The sequence below is a fragment of the Ailuropoda melanoleuca genome, chromosome 16 (assembly GCF_002007445.2).
Source record: "Ailuropoda melanoleuca isolate Jingjing chromosome 16, ASM200744v2, whole genome shotgun sequence".
In the NCBI taxonomy this organism is placed as follows: domain Eukaryota; kingdom Metazoa; phylum Chordata; class Mammalia; order Carnivora; family Ursidae; genus Ailuropoda; species Ailuropoda melanoleuca.
This window is the reverse complement of record NC_048233.1, coordinates 54,391,188-54,410,622: the sequence shown is the minus strand read 5'-3', so window position 1 is coordinate 54,410,622 and position 19,435 is coordinate 54,391,188. Positions and strand designations below refer to the sequence as shown.

At 34.8% G+C, this 19,435-nt stretch overlaps 1 protein-coding gene across 1 annotated transcript in view; it reads right to left on the bottom strand.

Annotated features, from left to right (window-relative positions):
* The window catches only part of ANO5 (anoctamin 5), a 109,085-nt gene that overhangs the window by 65,723 nt on the left and 23,927 nt on the right, over positions 1-19,435 (bottom strand). Inside the window, exons 4-6 of the mRNA XM_034644800.1 lie at positions 6,547-6,660; positions 2,904-2,972; positions 1,695-1,979 (exon numbers count right to left, since the gene is read on the bottom strand). Of these exons, the coding sequence (XP_034500691.1) occupies positions 1,695-1,979; positions 2,904-2,972; positions 6,547-6,660 (468 nt within the window). The remainder of the gene's footprint in view (positions 1-1,694; positions 1,980-2,903; positions 2,973-6,546; positions 6,661-19,435) is intronic.

The following is a 19,435-nucleotide window of genomic DNA, read 5'->3' as shown; positions in this document are numbered from 1 at the left end:
ATTGCTTGTAAATCAGTCAGAAGTGGGAATATACAGACATGCTAGGTGTTATATACACCACGAGGCTCCGATGTCATGGTGGTTGGAGATGCCTACTTTGAGAAGTATGAAGTTCAATACCAGCGTTAAGATGCTCTTGGAATACTTTCAGTTTGTACATACATAAACTTGAGTGTCCTAAATGAGGATAGGAAGGAACTTTTCCACATTAATCTCCCAAATAACTTCTTCAACAGAGCAAAAATAGTTCTGCTCCATGGTGAAGGAGGAAAAATTGCTGTTTTAATGCTGAATTAATCTAAGGTATCCATGCTCTTTATACAGAACAAGTGAAGAGAAATGGATACTAATATTTCTATACCTGATCAAGTTCCTAATTTGCTCCTCCTGGTTCACTGGTGTTTTGTTAGCTACTTTTTAACATAACAAGTCTATCTAAAGTGCTCTACAGTTTGCAGAGTGCTTCACACAGTCTTTCATTTGATTTTGACAATAATGGCAGTATGGACCATCATTATTTCTATCTTCAGAGAGGTTATCTTATTGAGAAAGCAGCAGAGGTGTGACCTGAAACCAGGTCTTCTGATTCCGTGTCATAGGCTCTTTACTTCCTCAAAGGTTGCCTCTTAGGTTTATAGTTGTGATCCCGGTGGTGGTTTTTTATTTCTGGTAAGAAAAGGGAGAAAACTTTTGGGTTTGGAGATTCATATTTTTATATGTAAATTCTAGACATTGTATTTCATTAAATATTCCTGCCTGTGAATTTTTTTTTTAAATATTGAGAAACTAGAAAAATGATTATTCCAAAATCCTTCTTAAACACTGAAGAGTACTGAACCTAAAGGGAATATGGTCTCAAACCCGGAAAAGAGAGTAAGTGATCTCTAGGGATAGGGTCCTGTGATTGCTAGAAACCTGGTGATCACATTAATAAGCAAGAGGGAGAAGGGGTCAGAGCACCAAAGAACCAGAACTCTTCTCCTTCTAAAGTCAGATCAATAATAATACCTAACACTTATTGAGCACCTAGCATATTCAGGTATCAAAGTCTTTCACCCTTAACTCATTTAATTCTCAGAGTAACCGATAAGGTACACTTTATTCCTGTCTTAACATGAGGAAACAGTGGTAGGGGAAGCAGGATTCTTTAGGAGAGAGGCTTTTAATGGGAAACGTAAAGATTCAAGGACTAGAAATAGAGAGGAAATATTATTATTCAGGACTGAAAATGGTTTTAAATGAGAGGAAAAGTTTTGAGGTTTCTCAAATGCTATCTATATAAAGAAATTTTAAAATTCCATTTTCATTTGGAATGACCACTATGCCTCCTGCTGTGCACTGTATTTATAAAACCAAACTCTAAGTTTATAAAACCATTTTACAAAGAACAAATAAAACCGAAGCCCTGGCTCTCAGTTAAGAGCTTTTTCCAGGATTACGTGAAGCCTCTATCTTAACTGTGTCCACACTGTCAACCTTCTGTGTTAAACGAGTTTGATAAGTCAGTAGGTGAACAGGTTTAAGTGGTCCAGATGGACTTTCGAACCTGCTCAAGACCACCAAATACTTATCAAATTGTATGCAGACACACCATGCAGACATAGCATCACACATGTATACACACACGTACACAAGCACACGCAGGCATACATGCTTCACTTGAAGGGATGTGACCAAAGGTCTTCTCTACCTACAATTCTGTTTCTTGATGAGGATGGAAAGAAGCTTGATTCGTCTTCAATGAGGAAGAGTTCCTGCCGATGTCTGGTGAATTGGGCAGTGAAATATTCAGGACGAGGGTGCCTCACGTTCTTTGGAAGCTTCAGAGGCCCGAGCATATAACTAAAGGGGATATTCTCGGCTGGAGGAATATCACTCTCCTTAATAGGCATTTTGATCCCCAACACTTCAGCGTAAGTAACTAGTACCTCCCAAGGGGCGTGGATCTTGACAAAATAAGTCCTTCCGTCTTCAGAGTTCTGTAGAAAAAGAAGGCAAAATAACAGGAAGCATCATGATTTATTTGTTACCAAACTGATTAAAGAAACAAAGTTTTATAAAATCTCAAACAAAATAAAGATGTCACAGCCTTTTCAATTTATTGAAATTTTTCAGCAAAATTTCTAGAGGAACAAATGCTCAAAACATATATCTATATAGGACACTTGCATATACATGTATGTATATGTGTAAATGTTGTGTGTATGTGTGTGTGTGTGTATGTGACAGAGACAAAGAAAGAATATTCTAAAAAATATATTTCGGAGTCGATGTACACTAGCCCCAAATCCACAGATACATATGTGATTCTGGGCAATCTCTTAAGTTATTGGTCACTAACCATGAGCTCAGAACTGTGCTTAGGGGATATGAGGGATACATACAAAGGATAAGACATACTTACTTTTCTTACCCAGCTATGTATGGCCTATACCTAGAGAAACCACTTTAAGTTATAAGGGTTCATGACACAGGAGAAGTTATAGATTGTGTGGTATAACACATATTTATTAGTTCAGTAAAAACACAGATAAATAAGAACTAGACAATACTGGAATTTCATGGACAGAGTGGGATCCGAAATAGGTCTTTAAAGACCATTTTGAAGGAAATTCTAGAAAAACAGTAGATGGCAAAGGATTTAAAAAAAATAAATAAAAGAATTTACCCTGAATATAATTATGTATGTCTATTTTTACAACATTCCACTCATCATCTTATATTCAAAGCACTGACATACTTACTCACTGGGAAGACCATAGGCCCTACCATCTACGTATCTGTAGCTAAAAAAAACTATTGTATTGCTCCCAAACACGAAGTCTATCTGGTCAAAGGCTGTAGTAGAAGGGAACAATACTTTAAACACCAAGACTCTGGTACAAATTAACAGGTACATTTACCCTTTTGTCTTCAACTTCCAACTCAAGACCTGTTTTTCTGAGATTTTGTTCAAATTCTTTTCTCCTTTCCTATGGGAAAACAAATCAACAGAATTATGTAGAACACTTTTATCTGCCCAGTGATAAAAAGACTTATTATTCGAGATGGTCCTCTGTCCCTTCTACAGTTATACATAAAAGTATTTTATGTATTACCCCCATCTTAGCACCGTGTACTGCTATTCACCTGTGCTAAAATTCACAATATAACTATAAAAATCCAATATATCTAGGAATAATTTCCAGGAAATGTGCAGGACCTCTATCTGAAAATATGCACAAAACTTTACTAAAGAACATTAAAAAAAAAATTTGTAAACAGGAGACAAATCATGCTCCTACTTGGGAAGACTCAGTATGACAAACACATCAATACTCTTAAAAAGAAATGATACATTTAATTCAATTTTAAGCCAAAATATCATTATGACTTCTTAATCTTGAAGAACAGATTAGAGTCACTTACAAAAAAATTTAATTTAATTAAAACAATCATTACATGTGGGCTTCAAAACAATGCATTGATTGTTGAAAAATCCTTCTGCCTTCATTATAACTTAAGTGTGAAGAATTTTATAGTAACTGAAAATTTAAATGGCTTTATGATGATAATATGGAATGCTTACCTTCAAATGGATGAGTCTACCTTGATATATCTACAAATTTTACAAAGAGTAAAAGATAATTTAATGTGCTTTTTTTCTCCACTTACAAACTTTGCTACAGATGAGAAAAGGTCTATGATAATGGTTCAAAGTTTCCTCTCCACTACCCCTTCCTAATTGCCCTTCTTTTATGTTATCAGATTGAGGCAGACAGCAAACTTCCAGAAGATCAAAGAAAAAGGGGGAAGGGGAGGTGGACAAGAAAAAGGAGGGGGGGCATTCAAAATATTGTTATCAGAATTGAGAAGGCAAACAACTTTTTCATTCTAGTAACAAATGCCTTTGCCAGTTACATGGCTGCCAAGTCTCTGAGTTCAACAAAAGTGAAGAACTAATAGGACTGTTAGCCAATGGACCATTAAACACTACTTTTATGATACAGAACTGTAATTTGGAGATAGAATTCAGGAGTCCAAAAAAAGATTAAAACTGCTTAAATGATAATCTTTCTATTCCAATCTACTTATTTATCTGAACAAGCTGAATTTATACTACCTTATAAAAACAAGAGAGGAACATAGCTGAAGTTGAACCATCTGATTTTGGAAACAATTCTTGTTCATCTACTAATGAAGAAAATATATTTAAAGTCCCTCTGTCCATCTCATTAACTGATGAACTGATAATGAGTTTATTTTTTTGTTTTTTAATTGTCAAATTTTGTAACACATTCATGATGCTTTATCAATTATGTACTTGTACAATTGTTTAAAAACCCAAAACGAAAGAAAAAGTTTAAGACCTAGACTGTTCTGGTTAAGGGAAATAAAAACATTTCAATGCATATACATATATTTGTTGCAGCAAAAGTACAATTGAACAAACGAAAGACTCCCAAAGGTAAAATATTTACTTGGAAAATTAAAGTGGGGAAAATGGGATGGAAATTTTAGGTGAAGGAGAAAAATAAATGATGTAAAATTTCAAGTGCGGAAGAAGGATTTCTTCATATGACTCATTTTTTTTTAAATGAATGATGGTGGGTGTCAAATTTCCATGATATTTAAGTTCTGTGGATATATGCTAAAAAGCAGTTTAACTGGACCATTAGCAATACATTGAAAATTACATCCTTTGCAACTATTGAAATGTAGGATCAATAACTGTAGGTGGGGAAGACCTGTACCTAGATCAGGATTTTAGGACGGGCGGGGGATGTTCAGGAGCTCATTTTGGACCTGCTAAGTCTGAGATGTCTATGAGAATTCCAAGTAGAGACACAAAATAGTCATGTGGAAGAGAAGAATGGACTGGAAGGTGAACTTTGACACAAACATGCAGTAAAATCTGTAAGTGAACTGTATGTCCTTCTTTCTGCCTGGTTCCAGTACACAGTCGGTGGAAAGGCGAATCTAACTGCAGTTGCTATTTCACCAAGGAAGCACAAGTGAGAGAGGCAGGGATTTGAAGGCACAGGTAATAGACTCATTACATTTGTTGACCATTACATTTAAGCTGGGTCAGCATAGGAATGCAGTGGCTAAGGACCAGCAGTGAAAAGGGGGTTAAGGTAATTGTATCTTATCTGGTCCTGCTTGAAGGAAGCATATTGGTCAGAAATATTTGAGGGGTTGGTCAAATAGTTGGATGCCTAGAATAAGATGATAAAGACGTGTCGTTATTAGTAATGACAAGTTCTAGGGAAGTGAATGGCTGAGCCAGAGACTAAGATAAATGGAAAGGGGAGTTCAAGGAAGAAAGAGGATAGGATGCAAAAATACTCATCTATGTATGCACTGCCATAACCAACGACTTAAGAAGGAATATTGGAGGAGAGAATGAGAGGGAACCAGAACTCATACTGCCGAGAAATAAAAGGGAAGACACAGCAGCAAAGCAGGGCAATGATTAATCTGATCAGAGTTAAAGCTTGGGGAATTTTAGGGATGAAGGAGGAAGAACAGACTGTAATCAACAATTAGATGGGAGGAGGGCAGGCATTTACCCATCTCCAGAAAAAGGTCCTATGAGTAAAAACCAACCACTACCTGAGAGGACTCTTGGAGAAAGCAATGAATCTCAATGAAGAGCCCAGTTTCAGGGGGACATTCAGAGAGCAGAAAAATGATAACAGTGGGTGGATTTCAGATGGAAGGGCTTCCAGGGGAAAAGGGTGGAAGAAAGGCACAGGGTCTTATGGGATAATAGCTATTGTTTTTAATTTTTATTTTATGTGATATTTATTTCCCATGTAAGGATGTTAGTAAATGTTTGTACATGCTTACACAAATGGATTCATTTATTAATTCACTATTTCAAATATTCAATGTTTACTGAGCATCTACGATACTGCCACCCCTGTTTTTGGCATCTGGGTATACAGCAGTGAACAAGACAAAGTCCTTGGTCTCATGAACTTAATTTATGCTGTTGGACACAGTAAACGAGTTAAAGGACAAATACATATAAGCTCAGAAAGTGATATGCTATAATAAAAAGAAAACAGGATAAGGAATAGAGNTTTATGCTTAATTTATGCTTATTTATCCTTAATTTAAAGGACAAATACATATAAGCTCAGAAAGTGATATGCTATAATAAAAAGAAAACAGGATAAGGAATAGAGCATAATGTGAAGGCTAATTCAGACAGCATGGATTAGCCATACATTTTCAAAATGAAAACTGTCTGGAAAAAATAAATATTATATTCAGATATACACCTCAAATTTTGGAGGTCACACTTAATACTGTGGAGCTACATAAAAAATACACCAGTCACTTGGAAGAAGATAAAGAAGGCAGGGTTCAAAATAGTCCAAAAACACAAACTGACTTCACACAGCCCATCCATACTTAGGTCTTCTTTCCCAGTCTCAGCTTTCAGTAACATTTCAGAGGCCTCTGACTTTTACAATTTAATTCCATGGGAACAGCCCGGTTAGAATCATAGAAATTGCTTCTTTTAATGATTCCCATTTCTCTCCCCTAAGTACTTACCGCCTTTAATTCTGCTTCTTTCTTTATGTCATCAACATACGAGAGCACAAAGTCAATTTGCCGAACCCCATCTCGGAAGAAGATAGAATCTTTGCTTTGTTCGTCTTTTTTAAACTGCAGGAGACAGGAATGACACCACTTTCACAGTTTTATTTTCAAATGGCAAAAACATGGAAAGAATTAGCTAAAATTTGGTCTAATTTTTTTTCAGTCCTGAAATGGCAAGTGAAGACAAATCACCCAAGTGTTAATCAAACGATTGTGTTTGTTTTAGAAAGTGAAATTCCATCAAGGAGATGTGTATATATAAACAAGAAAGACCCAAGATGAAGCTAAGCATTTACCTACATGCACACACAACAAAAATGCTGCAATTATGCCAAAATGTAAAATGAACATAGGTATAAACGTTGATCCCAAAACCCATATTCAGAGAGACACTTGTTATCTTCATTAAAGAACATACCAGTTAGTCCAACAGATAATTCATGTTCACACACTGCTTTGGGGGTGTAATTATAGACCAATTAATGCATCTCACTCTAAGAAAATTAATTTGTGACTCATGCTTATACTCTGTTTTCATAAAATTGCCACCTTCTAATTCAACTTTTGAAGGGTTAAGATAAAATCCAGGTGCAGTTAAAAATTAGAAAGCAGGTAGCTTGCCAGCTGGGTTAACTACAAGTAAATGCTCATGCAGGTCTCCCTTCAACACCAGTCCCTAAGCGAGCCAGAATCCACCCTTTGTTTAAACTCTGTGTTATCAATTCTCTCAGTATAGTAGTCAAACTGACAAATTCAATGTTCCCATGTTGTATAGTTCATTAATTCCTTCCCTCTCAATACCGCAAAAACACTAGAGGCTTCAGAAGAGATCTCATGTTTGACTGATTTGGCCTTCCTCAAACTTTGGGATACCTAATATGCAATATTTGGAAGGGCCCATGTATCATACTTAGAATGATGCAAACAGATGATATAGTGGATGTCCGTGATCTCTCTAACCCTGTGATTTATAACCTCACATAGGCAATTTTCCAATTGCGTCAGCTAACTTACTGTGAATGGAGGACTGGATGTTTTTACTTTTCATAACTGGTATTTATGTTAGTTTAGGAGTTCCCGTTATGGGACTCTATGCTGTTTTCCACCCAAGGCAGGCCAGGGAAACCACCCCTACAAAGGAATGGATATAGATCAGTAATGCATAAGACAAAAATCTCATGTTTGACCTGGTCTTTGAACAAAGTGACTGTATTTTATCTAAGTGGAGGCAGAGTTGATGTGTCTTGGGAAGAACTCCCAGTGCACAGGAGGAAACGAGCGGGAAAATAAACAAAGAAACAAGACACATCCAGGGAGTCCAGAGAGTCAGTATGACAATATAGTAATTCAAACGTCATGTCTGAGTTCTCTGCACCCTAACAAAAGATGCATAATCATCTCCCTTTTCCTACAACTAGTAAAAGCATCTGAGAAAACTCACTGTTACCATGTTACCTCTTGATTTATATAAATCACTACAGAAAGGAAAAGCAATCAAAACAAAACAAAAAACATTTGCGCTCTTATAAATCATAATATTAGCATATTTTATGAAATCCACCAAAACTCATGGAATCCAAACTGAGGCAGGAAAAAAAAAATAATTGGACTAAATAGTACCAAAGCGTAAAGTTAGGGGGAAAAAACAATAACTCTTTTGCTCTTAGTTCATGACAGCTGAAATTTCCATGGTAGAGATTATTTTTAAAATAATATGTATTTACAAGTATTTTTATCGTTTGGCAAGCTAAATCTAGGTCCACAGAGAAGTTCTGACGACAGAGGATGTGTTCATAGAAATCAATAAAGATCACACTCAGAGTATTTGACTGTTAGGGAATAAACAAAGTAATTGGAAGAATAGTGACTCTAATTTTTCTGAGTGTTCAGTCAAATGGATATATATACTTCCCTTCTGAAAGCCAAATGCTACCTAGGAAAACCCAAACTTCCATCATAATGTCATGCCTTAAAATTAACAGTAAAATGTTTAAAAATATAGAGAAATCACTGGCCACCTTATTGATCACCAGGAGGCACATGTCTTAGTACTGTTAACAAAAAACTGGTTGAAGCAAACGAGGGGAGAAAATCCTGATAATTTTGTTACATATAACTGAAGGCTATCAAAAAGCATCATTCTTCTGTTTTGCTCAAGACATGACAACAGGATAATACTTTGCAATGTGATGTGTCTGTGTTTATATTTCATTTGTTCTTAGAAATGCCTATTTATAATGAGGCAAACATCTGGGTGGCTTTTCTTTGAATGAGATAGTTGTTCTAAGGTTCATAGTCCAGAATCCCTATTGGGTGCTAAAAAACTTCTAAAACTGCAGGCAAATAGTGTATGTATGTGTATATGTATGTAATATGTATGTATGTGTGTATACATATGCACATACCAAATATAAATATTATATATACCAAATATATATTACAGTATGTATAGGTATATATAATACATATAAATATGTATACACACCAAATATATATTACATATATACATAAATTACATGTATACGAACAGACATACATATACATTTTTTAGAAAGAGGGTCCACAGCTTTAATCAGATCCAGAAACAATTAAGAATCACCATTCTAAAATCTTAATTGCCTGGAGACTGGGAATCAGTGACAAAGTTCCCCCAAATCACAGGTATACATTGGAATAAAAGTCACTGGGGCTATCACTGCAGCCATCCAAAGCATAAGCAGCATCATTCAGCACTTGTTTTACCATAAGACGTCGCCTCAGGAACAAATTGAATCGTTTTGCAGACTGTGAAACAATCAACAGAAAGTTAGCAAATCCTGCCTGACATTAAAGATTCCCAAAACACAGGCATGCAAATACACATTCAGTATGATCACTCAGGTGAGTGTGTGTGTGTGTGTGTGTGTGTGTGTGTGTGGCATTTAAAGCTAGAGTGTGGGATTAAGGAGGGCACGTGATGTGATGAGCACTGGGTGTTACACGCAACTGATAAATTATTGAACACTACATCTGAAACTGATGATGTACTATATGTGGGCTAATTGAATTTAAATTAAAAAATTAAAAAAAATAAAGTTGGAGGGTGGGAGAAGCTAGTAAGAGGAAAAGAAGAACAAATGTAGGAAGAAAACAATAAAGAATAAAGGAAAGGGCGGAAAAAAGAGACTTCAAAGTAAATTTCCCTAAGTTCTTTACACAGTAACTTTAAATAATATGTATTTGTGGAACTGAATTAAGGAAGAGAGGAGAGAAAAAATAATGAAGGAAAACATGAGAAGAATGGAAAAGTAAAGTAAAATATTAAGTATGCCCATATATATCAGACAAAGAAAGTAAAATCACTACAATTATACTGTATGGTATGGCAAGTTCACCTCACAGCATAAAATATTTCATAGCCTCCCAAAATACTGGAGTAAAGAAAGGGAAAGTCATTTGGTTATTTAAANAAAAAAAAAAAAAAAAGGAAGAGAGGAGAGAAAAAATAATGAAGGAAAACATGAGAAGAATGGAAAAGTAAAGTAAAATATGTAAAATATGTAAAATAAAGTAAAGTATGCCCATATATATCAGACAAAGAAAGTAAAATCACTACAATTATACTGTATGGTATGGCAAGTTCACCTCATAGCATAAAATATTTCATAGCCTCCCAAAATACTGGAGTAAAGAAAGGGAAAGTCATTTGGTTATTTAAATGCTGAGTTGTTTTCAATCTTCAGTTACTATGACCTTTATTTTTAAACACCAAGGCAATTACCTAAAACATCTGGGAAAATCAATAATATCTGAAATAAAACCAAACAATGGCACAAATGGCTGTGTGTATTTTATAAAATAATGGAATGTAAATATTCTAATAAAACTGTCAGTAAAAAGTTTTAGTTCCCGTCATGGAAAAAGTTTTGCTGAAACTGTTGTTTTCTTAAAATAAGCTAGAGACCTAAGCAGAGGTGACTACTGGAGTGAAAAATCCCTGCTCTGTAAACCAAGGACCTACTATGTTAGCTGAGTTAATACTGCTGTTGCTTAAGAACACAACAGACACAAGACGGATGCTGGTCATTGCATAAAGCATATTTTATTTTATTTTATTTTAATTTTTAAAATCCTTTTTAAAATTTTTTAAAGATTTTATTCATTTATTTGTCAGAGAGAGAGAGAGAGAGATAGTGCGTACAGCAGGGGGAGAAGCAGGACCCTGGGATCATGACCTGAGTGAAGACAGACGCTCAACCGACTGAGCCACCCAGGAGTCCCTGCATAAAAGCATATTTTNCCCAGGAGTCCCTGCATAAAAGCATATTTTAAACTGCGTTTTTCTGCTGGGCTGACATTTTTCATCTCAGCACTTTGATTTTCTTAGATCTTTCATGAGATCCACAAGTTACTGTTATTCTCAGATGTTTTTTCCTAAATTCATTATAGAATCACTAAGGGAAAGGAAAGAGTTGTGCACTAAGGGGTGATGCAGGACATCATTAAAACTGTCATGGGCTCTGTCTGGCCTATTTGCTTTCTGTGGGCTCCTTCCACCATTAAAAAAATTTTTTTTTCAAAATAAAAAGAAATAAATGAGGGGAGCCTGGATAGCCCAATCAGTTAAGCGTTTGTCTTCGGCTCAGGTTATGTATGATCTTGGAGTCCTGAGACCCAGCCCTGCATCTCCCTCTCCCTCTGTTGTTCCCCCTGTTTGTACTCTCTCTCTCTCTCTGACAAATAAATAAATAAAATCTTAAAAAAATAAAAAGAAATAAATGAATATACATATATGTATATATATATTCATATATATATATACACAACTATATTTATGGGTTTGTTTCTTCAATTCTGATTTTAGAAGAAATTAAAATTAAAACATTTCCATGGGCTCCAAAAAGCATCGTGGGCCCTAGTAGGCACAGTGCCCACTGTGCCTATAGAATATGTTGGCCCACTGGGTGCCTAGATAGCTCAGTCAGTTAAGCATCTGCCTTCAGTTCAGACCCTGATCTCAGAGTCCTGGGATCTAGCCCTGTATCGGGCTCCCTGCTCAGTGGGGAGTCTGCTTCTCCCTCTCCCTCTGCCCTGTCCCCCTGCTCCTGTGTGCTCTCTCTCTCTCTCGAATAAATAAATAAAATCTTTTTTTTTAAAGATTTTATTTATTTATTCGACAGAGATAGAGACAGCCAGCGAGNCGCTCCTGTGTGCTCTCTCTCTCTCTTGAATAATAAATAAAATCTTTTTTTTAAAGATTTTATTTATTTATTCGACAGAGATAGAGACAGCCAGCGAGAGAGGGAACACAAGCAGGGGGAGTGGGAGAGGAAGAAGCAGGCTCACAGCAGAGGAGCCTGATGTGGGTCGATCCCATAACGCCAGGATCACGCCCTGAGCCGAAGGCAGATGCTTAACCGCTGTGCCACCCAGGCGCCCCTAAATAAATAAAATCTTAAGTTGGCCCTAGGGTCATGAATTAACTAAGTACCGTACATTTAAGAGCTACTAAGAGTGCAGGATTTAAAGTTACCTAAATGATTCCTAAAAATCCTTCTTCAATAAATACATCTAATATCAAGTTAGTTTGCAGCTTTCCCAATACAAATGTTATCTTCACAATATAAAAACCAATGGGATCAATACCAGCAGTTGGTTCTGAAAACATATTGACAGTTAATATCTTTTAAACTTGATTTTAAATGTATTACAAGATCACCACCAAAGGACTTGATTACAAAAAGATAAAATTATGTTTGCTTTTTATTAAAAAACGGATAACACTGAAACTAATGAAAAAGTATTTTTTAAAATCATTGCTATTTCCATGTTACCTTAGTAACTATTTGATGTATTTATTTCTGGCTTTCTCTAAGCACTGAATTTTTTAATATAGTAAATCATTAAACTTAATGTACGCATTTTTCTTGCCTTTTTCATAATATTACCATAATATTAAAATAAATTTCCATGTTATAAACTTTTCATAAAAAGTTTTCTCTATGTAATTTCAATTAATTAAATTTAATCGAATTTATTTGTAAGAAGACACTCTAGGAAGAGAGTTGATAACCTGTATTATTGGTGTCACATAGTAGGAGTTGCCAATAATATCTTTCTCTCATTATATATAATCTTGATCATTCATCTGCATTCCTTTTTCTTTATGTACTTCTTTTTTCTCCCATCCTTCCTTGGCCATTTTTGAACACCTTCAACAGGCCAGCTACTGACCAATACAGGCACTACTCAGTGTGGTACAGCAGGAAGCACCGGAGAGACTGTTGACTCCAGCTCCTGTCCCAGCTACTACATCATTGGTGACAGACGAGCAGGGCATGAAAGTCCAATATCATAGACAATTCTGGAATATATACTGTAAGCGAATGAAAATCAATATAACTCATGGAGTTGTAATACAACAAGCCATTCAATGCTCTAAATTTCGAAGCAAGAAAAAGTCCAGTTGCTCTTGAGACTACAATTTCACATTTAAATCTACATTAATCCTTGATGTTAAGAATATAGATACTCAATCTACAAACTATGAATGCCAGCCACTTACTGAGTAGACCCTACACAAGTCCTAAATTTAAACAAAAACACCACAGCAATTAAAGAGTATCACTGTATTTTAATTTCTTTGTGCCAAACACTGGGTACTCTATGTTTAATGTTATCAGGTACGTTCTTATTAATTATCAGCAAATGGTAATAAAGACATATAACCAGCTAGGTACACAAAAGGCTTACACACCCTTGGTGTTCACCCAGTAAAATAATAGAAACAACAAAAAGCCAACTACCAGCAAATTCTTATGACATTGGTAAAATATTCCTTCTTGAAAAATATGTTTGTCTAAATCCTAAACAATGCTAAGTTTCTGATGAGTTTTAATATTGTATATGTAAGTTTCCAATTTAGTAAATGGAAGTTAATTTGGAAAATCCCCAGTTATGTGTGACCATATCTGGATATGCCGATGCTTATGGATTCAGCAAAAGACTTTGCTTTGACAGAATATTTGTAACTTCCTTGACGATTGCTTTGAGTGCCTTTCATACTCCCAGCCTCTGTGGTCTACTTATTCCTATGCTTAAACTGTAGCTTCAAAATACACAATAACAGCCATGTGGAATTTCCTTTCTATTTTCTAGTTTAGGAATCAGACACAGAAATATTTGCAAATACTTGCAATGGACCTTAAGAATGTACAGTGAAACACCAAGCTTTAAGACTGTTCCTCGAAGACTAGCACATAAAAATCATAGAGGAACAATTAACCATGTAGCAAAAAAATTATGGACATGGATATTTGCACATAAAAAAAACAATCCTATTTATGAGAAGAATACTAGGAAAAATGACAAAAGATTCCGGTCTTACATGGCAAGAAAAATCAAAATTTCAACGTCTGAATTCCTCAATCAGTTTCACCAAGAAGTACACACTCCCTTTTTTTTTTTTTTAAGGTTTTATTTATTCATTTATTTGAGAGACAGAAAGAAAGAGAGCATAAGCAGGGAGAGAGGCAGAGGGAGAGGGAGAGAGGGAATTCCAGGCAGATTCCCCACTGAACATGGAGCCCAATGCAGGGCTCAATCGCACATCCCTGAGACCATGACCCCAGACAAAATCAAGAGTCAGACACTTAACCGACTGAGCAAACCAGGTGCCCCGACACTCCTTCTATAGTAATGGGACAAATAATGTCAATGTTCACTCTCATTTAGTCATTTTCTTTGTTTTGGTTTTGGTTTTAGGGTTTTTTGCAGAAAAAAACTTTGGAAGTTTTTTCCAAAAAGAATTTAGGATGAAGTTTCTGGTGAAGATCCTTCTAGTGGAATTTTTTTCCACTGTGAAGACATCTGAAAGCATATGGAACAGATCTCTAAAATCGAAGACATGCAGAGTATTATGATTTCTCAGGAATTTACTGTGAAATGGGATTATATGAATTTCTAATACCCTTATGCTTAAGACTTTTCCTAACTATTTGTATATCCATTGCTTCATAGGAGAGAAATTTTTGAAGTTAAAATTAATAAAATACATTATTTTTATCAACTGTGAGTATATTTGACAACCTTGGCTATACACTAATAGCTATAAATATGCAAAGCTCAATTTTAAATACACCAATGAGACATTTGCAGAAGGTCCCCAAACAGGCACTGCAATTCATTGCTGAGATAGGCCAATATGCAGGAATATGGTTTCTCCCTTTTTTCCAAGAATTCAACTAATATAATGTTAAAATATTCATTATCCTTTTTTGTAATAACATACTTAGTTTTAATTTTTATTTTTTAACTAGCAAGACTATATATATAGTATATATATACATATATATATATGAAATGCAATAATATAAAATGTTTTCTGATGTATTTATTTTCTGGCCAACATTTTTACTCATTTCATCATTAAGCCTGAAATATACTTTGTCATGCAGGGGAGTTATGTTAAAAAATATTAACTATTCCAATTATCAAATATGCTGTGTATGGCACTCTAAACAAAGAAGAGACTGGCTCAGAATTTTATAACAATGAATATTCTAGTGAGGATTCTGAATATGTTATATTAAATACTATAACAACTAATAGAAAAAAACCTTAGAGTAAATATTTTCTAATACTACTACCATCTTATTTTGTTAACTGAGACCACATAAAAGGATGCTCACATGTTGAATAAGCCTAAAATTAAGAGGTTAAAAAAATGTGGCAGAGAGCCTTCTATGTGTTTCCATTTCATACAAGGAAACCTCACTTTTCTCCTGGCCATTCTGACTTCCTTTGTGAATGACCCCCACATAGAGAAATCTCTGTGTCTTCTGACATTCTACTGCCTTGGTGCCCATACTATTCATGCGGCATAGCATGGTGCTTTAGGATATCCCATATGCTTTAATCATATATATATATATCATATATATATATATGATATATATATATGATTATACATATATGATATATATATATGAAGGTCTAATTGAAAATTGAAAAAATATTTATGACTATCAAAAATATTAAGTATCTATGAACAAATTTAACAATAGACATGCAAGACATATACTAAAAATGAAAATGTTCCTGAGATGGATTAAAGATCAAAATAAAGAGATATATTCCATGTCATGTATTGAAAGATCAGTGTTGTTAAGATATAGATTCTTCTCAAATTCATCTAAAACTCTATGCAATACCAATCAAAATACCAGTAAGATTTTTTGTTGTTGTTTAGAAATTATCAAGGTGATTCTAAAATGTTTATGGAAATGCAAAGAATCTAAAATAGCCAAACAATTTTGATAAGGAAGAACAAAGTAGGAGTAACACTCTGCCTGATGCTAATACTTACTCTAAAGTGGTAGCAATCAAGACAGTATAATACTGGCATAAGAATAGACAGATCATGGAACAAAATAGAGAGTTTAAAAGTAAACTCACGTATACACAGTCTACTGATTTTCCACTGAAGTCCCAGTGTAATTTATGAGAAAAGGATAGTCACTTGAACAGACAGTGCTGTATTTATATTACAAATAAATAAACTTCAATCCTCACCACAAGTCATCTACAAAAGTTACCTCCAAATAGATCACAGACCAAAAGTAAAAGTTAAAACTATAAAACAAGAAAATCTGAGAAATCTCTCTTACTTGGTGTAAACAAATATTTCTTAGATAGAACACAAAGCATGGATCATAAAAGAAAAAGATGAAAAATTAAACTCCAAAGACTTCAAAATTTGTTAAAATATTTTAAGTAAAGTCACAGACTAGGAGAAAATATTTGCAATGAAAACAGCTGACATGGTCTTGCGTATAGAGTACATAACTCTTACAACTCAATAGGAAGTTAACTTGCTTTTTAAAAATATGCAAAAGATTTGAAAGGATAGTTCACAGAGGAAGACATACGAATGGCCAATAAGCCCATGAAAAGATGTGTAACATCATTATTTATCGGGGAAATGAGAATCAAAATCATGTGATACCACTATCTTCCATTAGATTACTAAAATTAAAAAGCTGACAATATCAAGTGCTGGTGAGGGTGTAGAGCAACTAGAACTCTCATACATTACTGGTAGGAAAGAAAAATGGCAGAACCACTTTTACAAATAGTTCAGCATTCATATAAATTTACACATGTTCTTTCATATGACCCAGAAGTTTTACTCCTAAGAAATTAATGAAGATTAATTAAAATATATGTCTATACAAACTATATATGTCTAACATGAGGGTTCCTAACAGTTTCATTTGTCGTGGTCCCCAAACTGAAAACAATATGAACACCCATCAACAGGTGAATAGAGGGGCACCTGGGTGGCTCAGTCGGTTAAGTGTCTGCCCTGGGATCAAGCCCCAACTTGGGGCTTTATACTAATAGGGGTATGTCAAAAGGATATAGGTCAATCAAGAAAGTTCCCAATAGCCACACCAATAACAATTTGAGCAACAAAATAAATAAAATAGTATTGGGTTTATAACACAAAATAGAAAATAAATATCCATGAGTCCCTCCTGGAATGAATGAATGAATGAATGAATGAATGAATAAGAGATAAATTTACCATACAAAAGAATGCTAAATAATTCATTTACCCTTAAGGACTTGAAGCACAACTCCCCCAGTCCTTAAGTGTAGGCTTCATAGATTGACTTTCTTCCAAAGAATATAGTATAGAAAGGGAGAAGAAAAAGAATAACTTAATAGCACAGCAAACTGACAAACACTACTTCAAGCCCGACAATCAAAGTTAACATCAAGAACAGTAAGTCATGGAGACAGGACATACCCTTGATATAATGTGATGGAAATATCACTTAACATCTACAGTTTTCCTCCCCAAAACACATTCACCCCAGTCTAATCCTGAGAAAAACATCAGAAAAATCCTAATTAAGGGACAGTCTACAAAATATATAATCAGTATGCCTCAACACTGCAAAGGTCATCAAAAACACAAGAAGTAAAAGAAACTGTCACAGCCAAGAGGAGACATGCCTACTAAACGCAGTGTAGTAAAAATAAATTCAAAATGGATTAAAGACCTAAATGTGAGAAATCCTAGAAGAGAACACAGGAAGTAACCCCTTTGACATTGCTGCAGCAACTTTTTCTAGGTTAAGTCTCCTAGGGCAAAGGAAACAAAAGCAAAATTAAACTATTAGGACTACGTCAAAATAAAATGTTTCTGTACAGCAAAAGAAACAATCAACAAAAATAAAAGGCAACCTATAGAATAGGAGAAGATATTTGCAAATGACATATTTGATAAAGGGTTAATATCCAAAATATATAAAGAACTGAAACAACTCAAAAAACAAATAACCCAATTAAAAATGGGCAGAAGACATGAACAGACATTTCTCCAAAGAAGACATCCAGATGGCCAACAGACACATGAAAACATGTTCATCATCCCTTACCATCAAGGATATGCAAATCAAAACTACAATGAGGATATCACCTCACTCCTGTCAGAATGGCTAAAGCCAACACCACAAGAAACAGCAGGTGTTGGGGAGGATGTGGAGAAAAAGGAACCCTCCTGCACCGTTGGTGGGAATGCAAACTGGTGTAGCTGCTGTAGAAAATAGTATGGAGGTTCCTCAAGAAGTTAAAAATAGAGCTACCTTACAATCCAATATTCATACTGCTATGTATTTATCCAAAGAACACAAAAACACTAATTCGAAGGGATACATGGCACCCTATTTTTATAGTAGCATTATTTACAATAGCCAAGATAACAGAAGCAGCTTATATGTCCATCAATCAATAAATGGATAAAGAAGATGTGGCATAGGTATACATTGGAATATTATTCAGCCATAAAAAAGAATGAGACTGTGCCATTTGGGATGACACGGATGGAGCTAGAGAGTATAACGCTAAGCAAGGTAAGACTGTCAGGGAAAGACAAATATATATGATCTCACTCATACATGGAATTTAAGAAACAAAACAAACAAGCAAAGGGGGGGAAAAGAGAGAAACAAACTAAGAACCAGGTTCTTAACTACAGAGAACTGATGATTACCAAAGGGAAGGAGGTGGGGGATGGGTGAAATAGGTGATGGGGATTAAGGAGTGCACTTGTCATGATGAGAACAGGCTGATGTATGAAGTGTTGAACCGCTATATTATACACCTGAAACTAATATAACACTGTACAACTGAAACTAACGTAACACTGTATGTTAACTATACTGGAATTAAAATAAAAACTTAAAAGTAAATAAATAAACGCAATGTAGCATCCTAGATGGGATCTGGAAGTAGAAAAAGGACATTAGGGAAAAACTAAGGAAATCCAAATAAAGGATGGACCTCAGTTAATAATAATGTATCAATATTATTTCATTAATTTGTAACATACTAATGCAAGATGCTAGTAACAGGGAAAATGGAAATGGGGTGTAAGAAGTTTTATGTACTGTATTCATAATAAATCTGTAAATCTAAAACCACACTCAAGTAAAAAGTTTATTTGAAAAAGAAGCTTACTGTTTAATTTTCACAACTTACTGTTCAACCAAAGACACTGTCATCATAAAAAATGAAAGACCATAAATCATTTTCAACTCATTTGGAACCTAGAATTTTAATTACTAGCATGACATAATGGGGAAATTATTTACAATTCATATCACAGGCAGGGGGATAACAATAAATATGTAAACAGTTCCAAAAAAAATCAAGAGAAAAAAGAAATACCTAACAGTTTGACAAGAAAATAGACAAAATAAATGAACAGAGTTATCCAGAAAAATAAATAAAATGAACATCAACATAGGAAAAGATGAATGTCCCACTCATATTGAGAGAATGGCAAATTTAA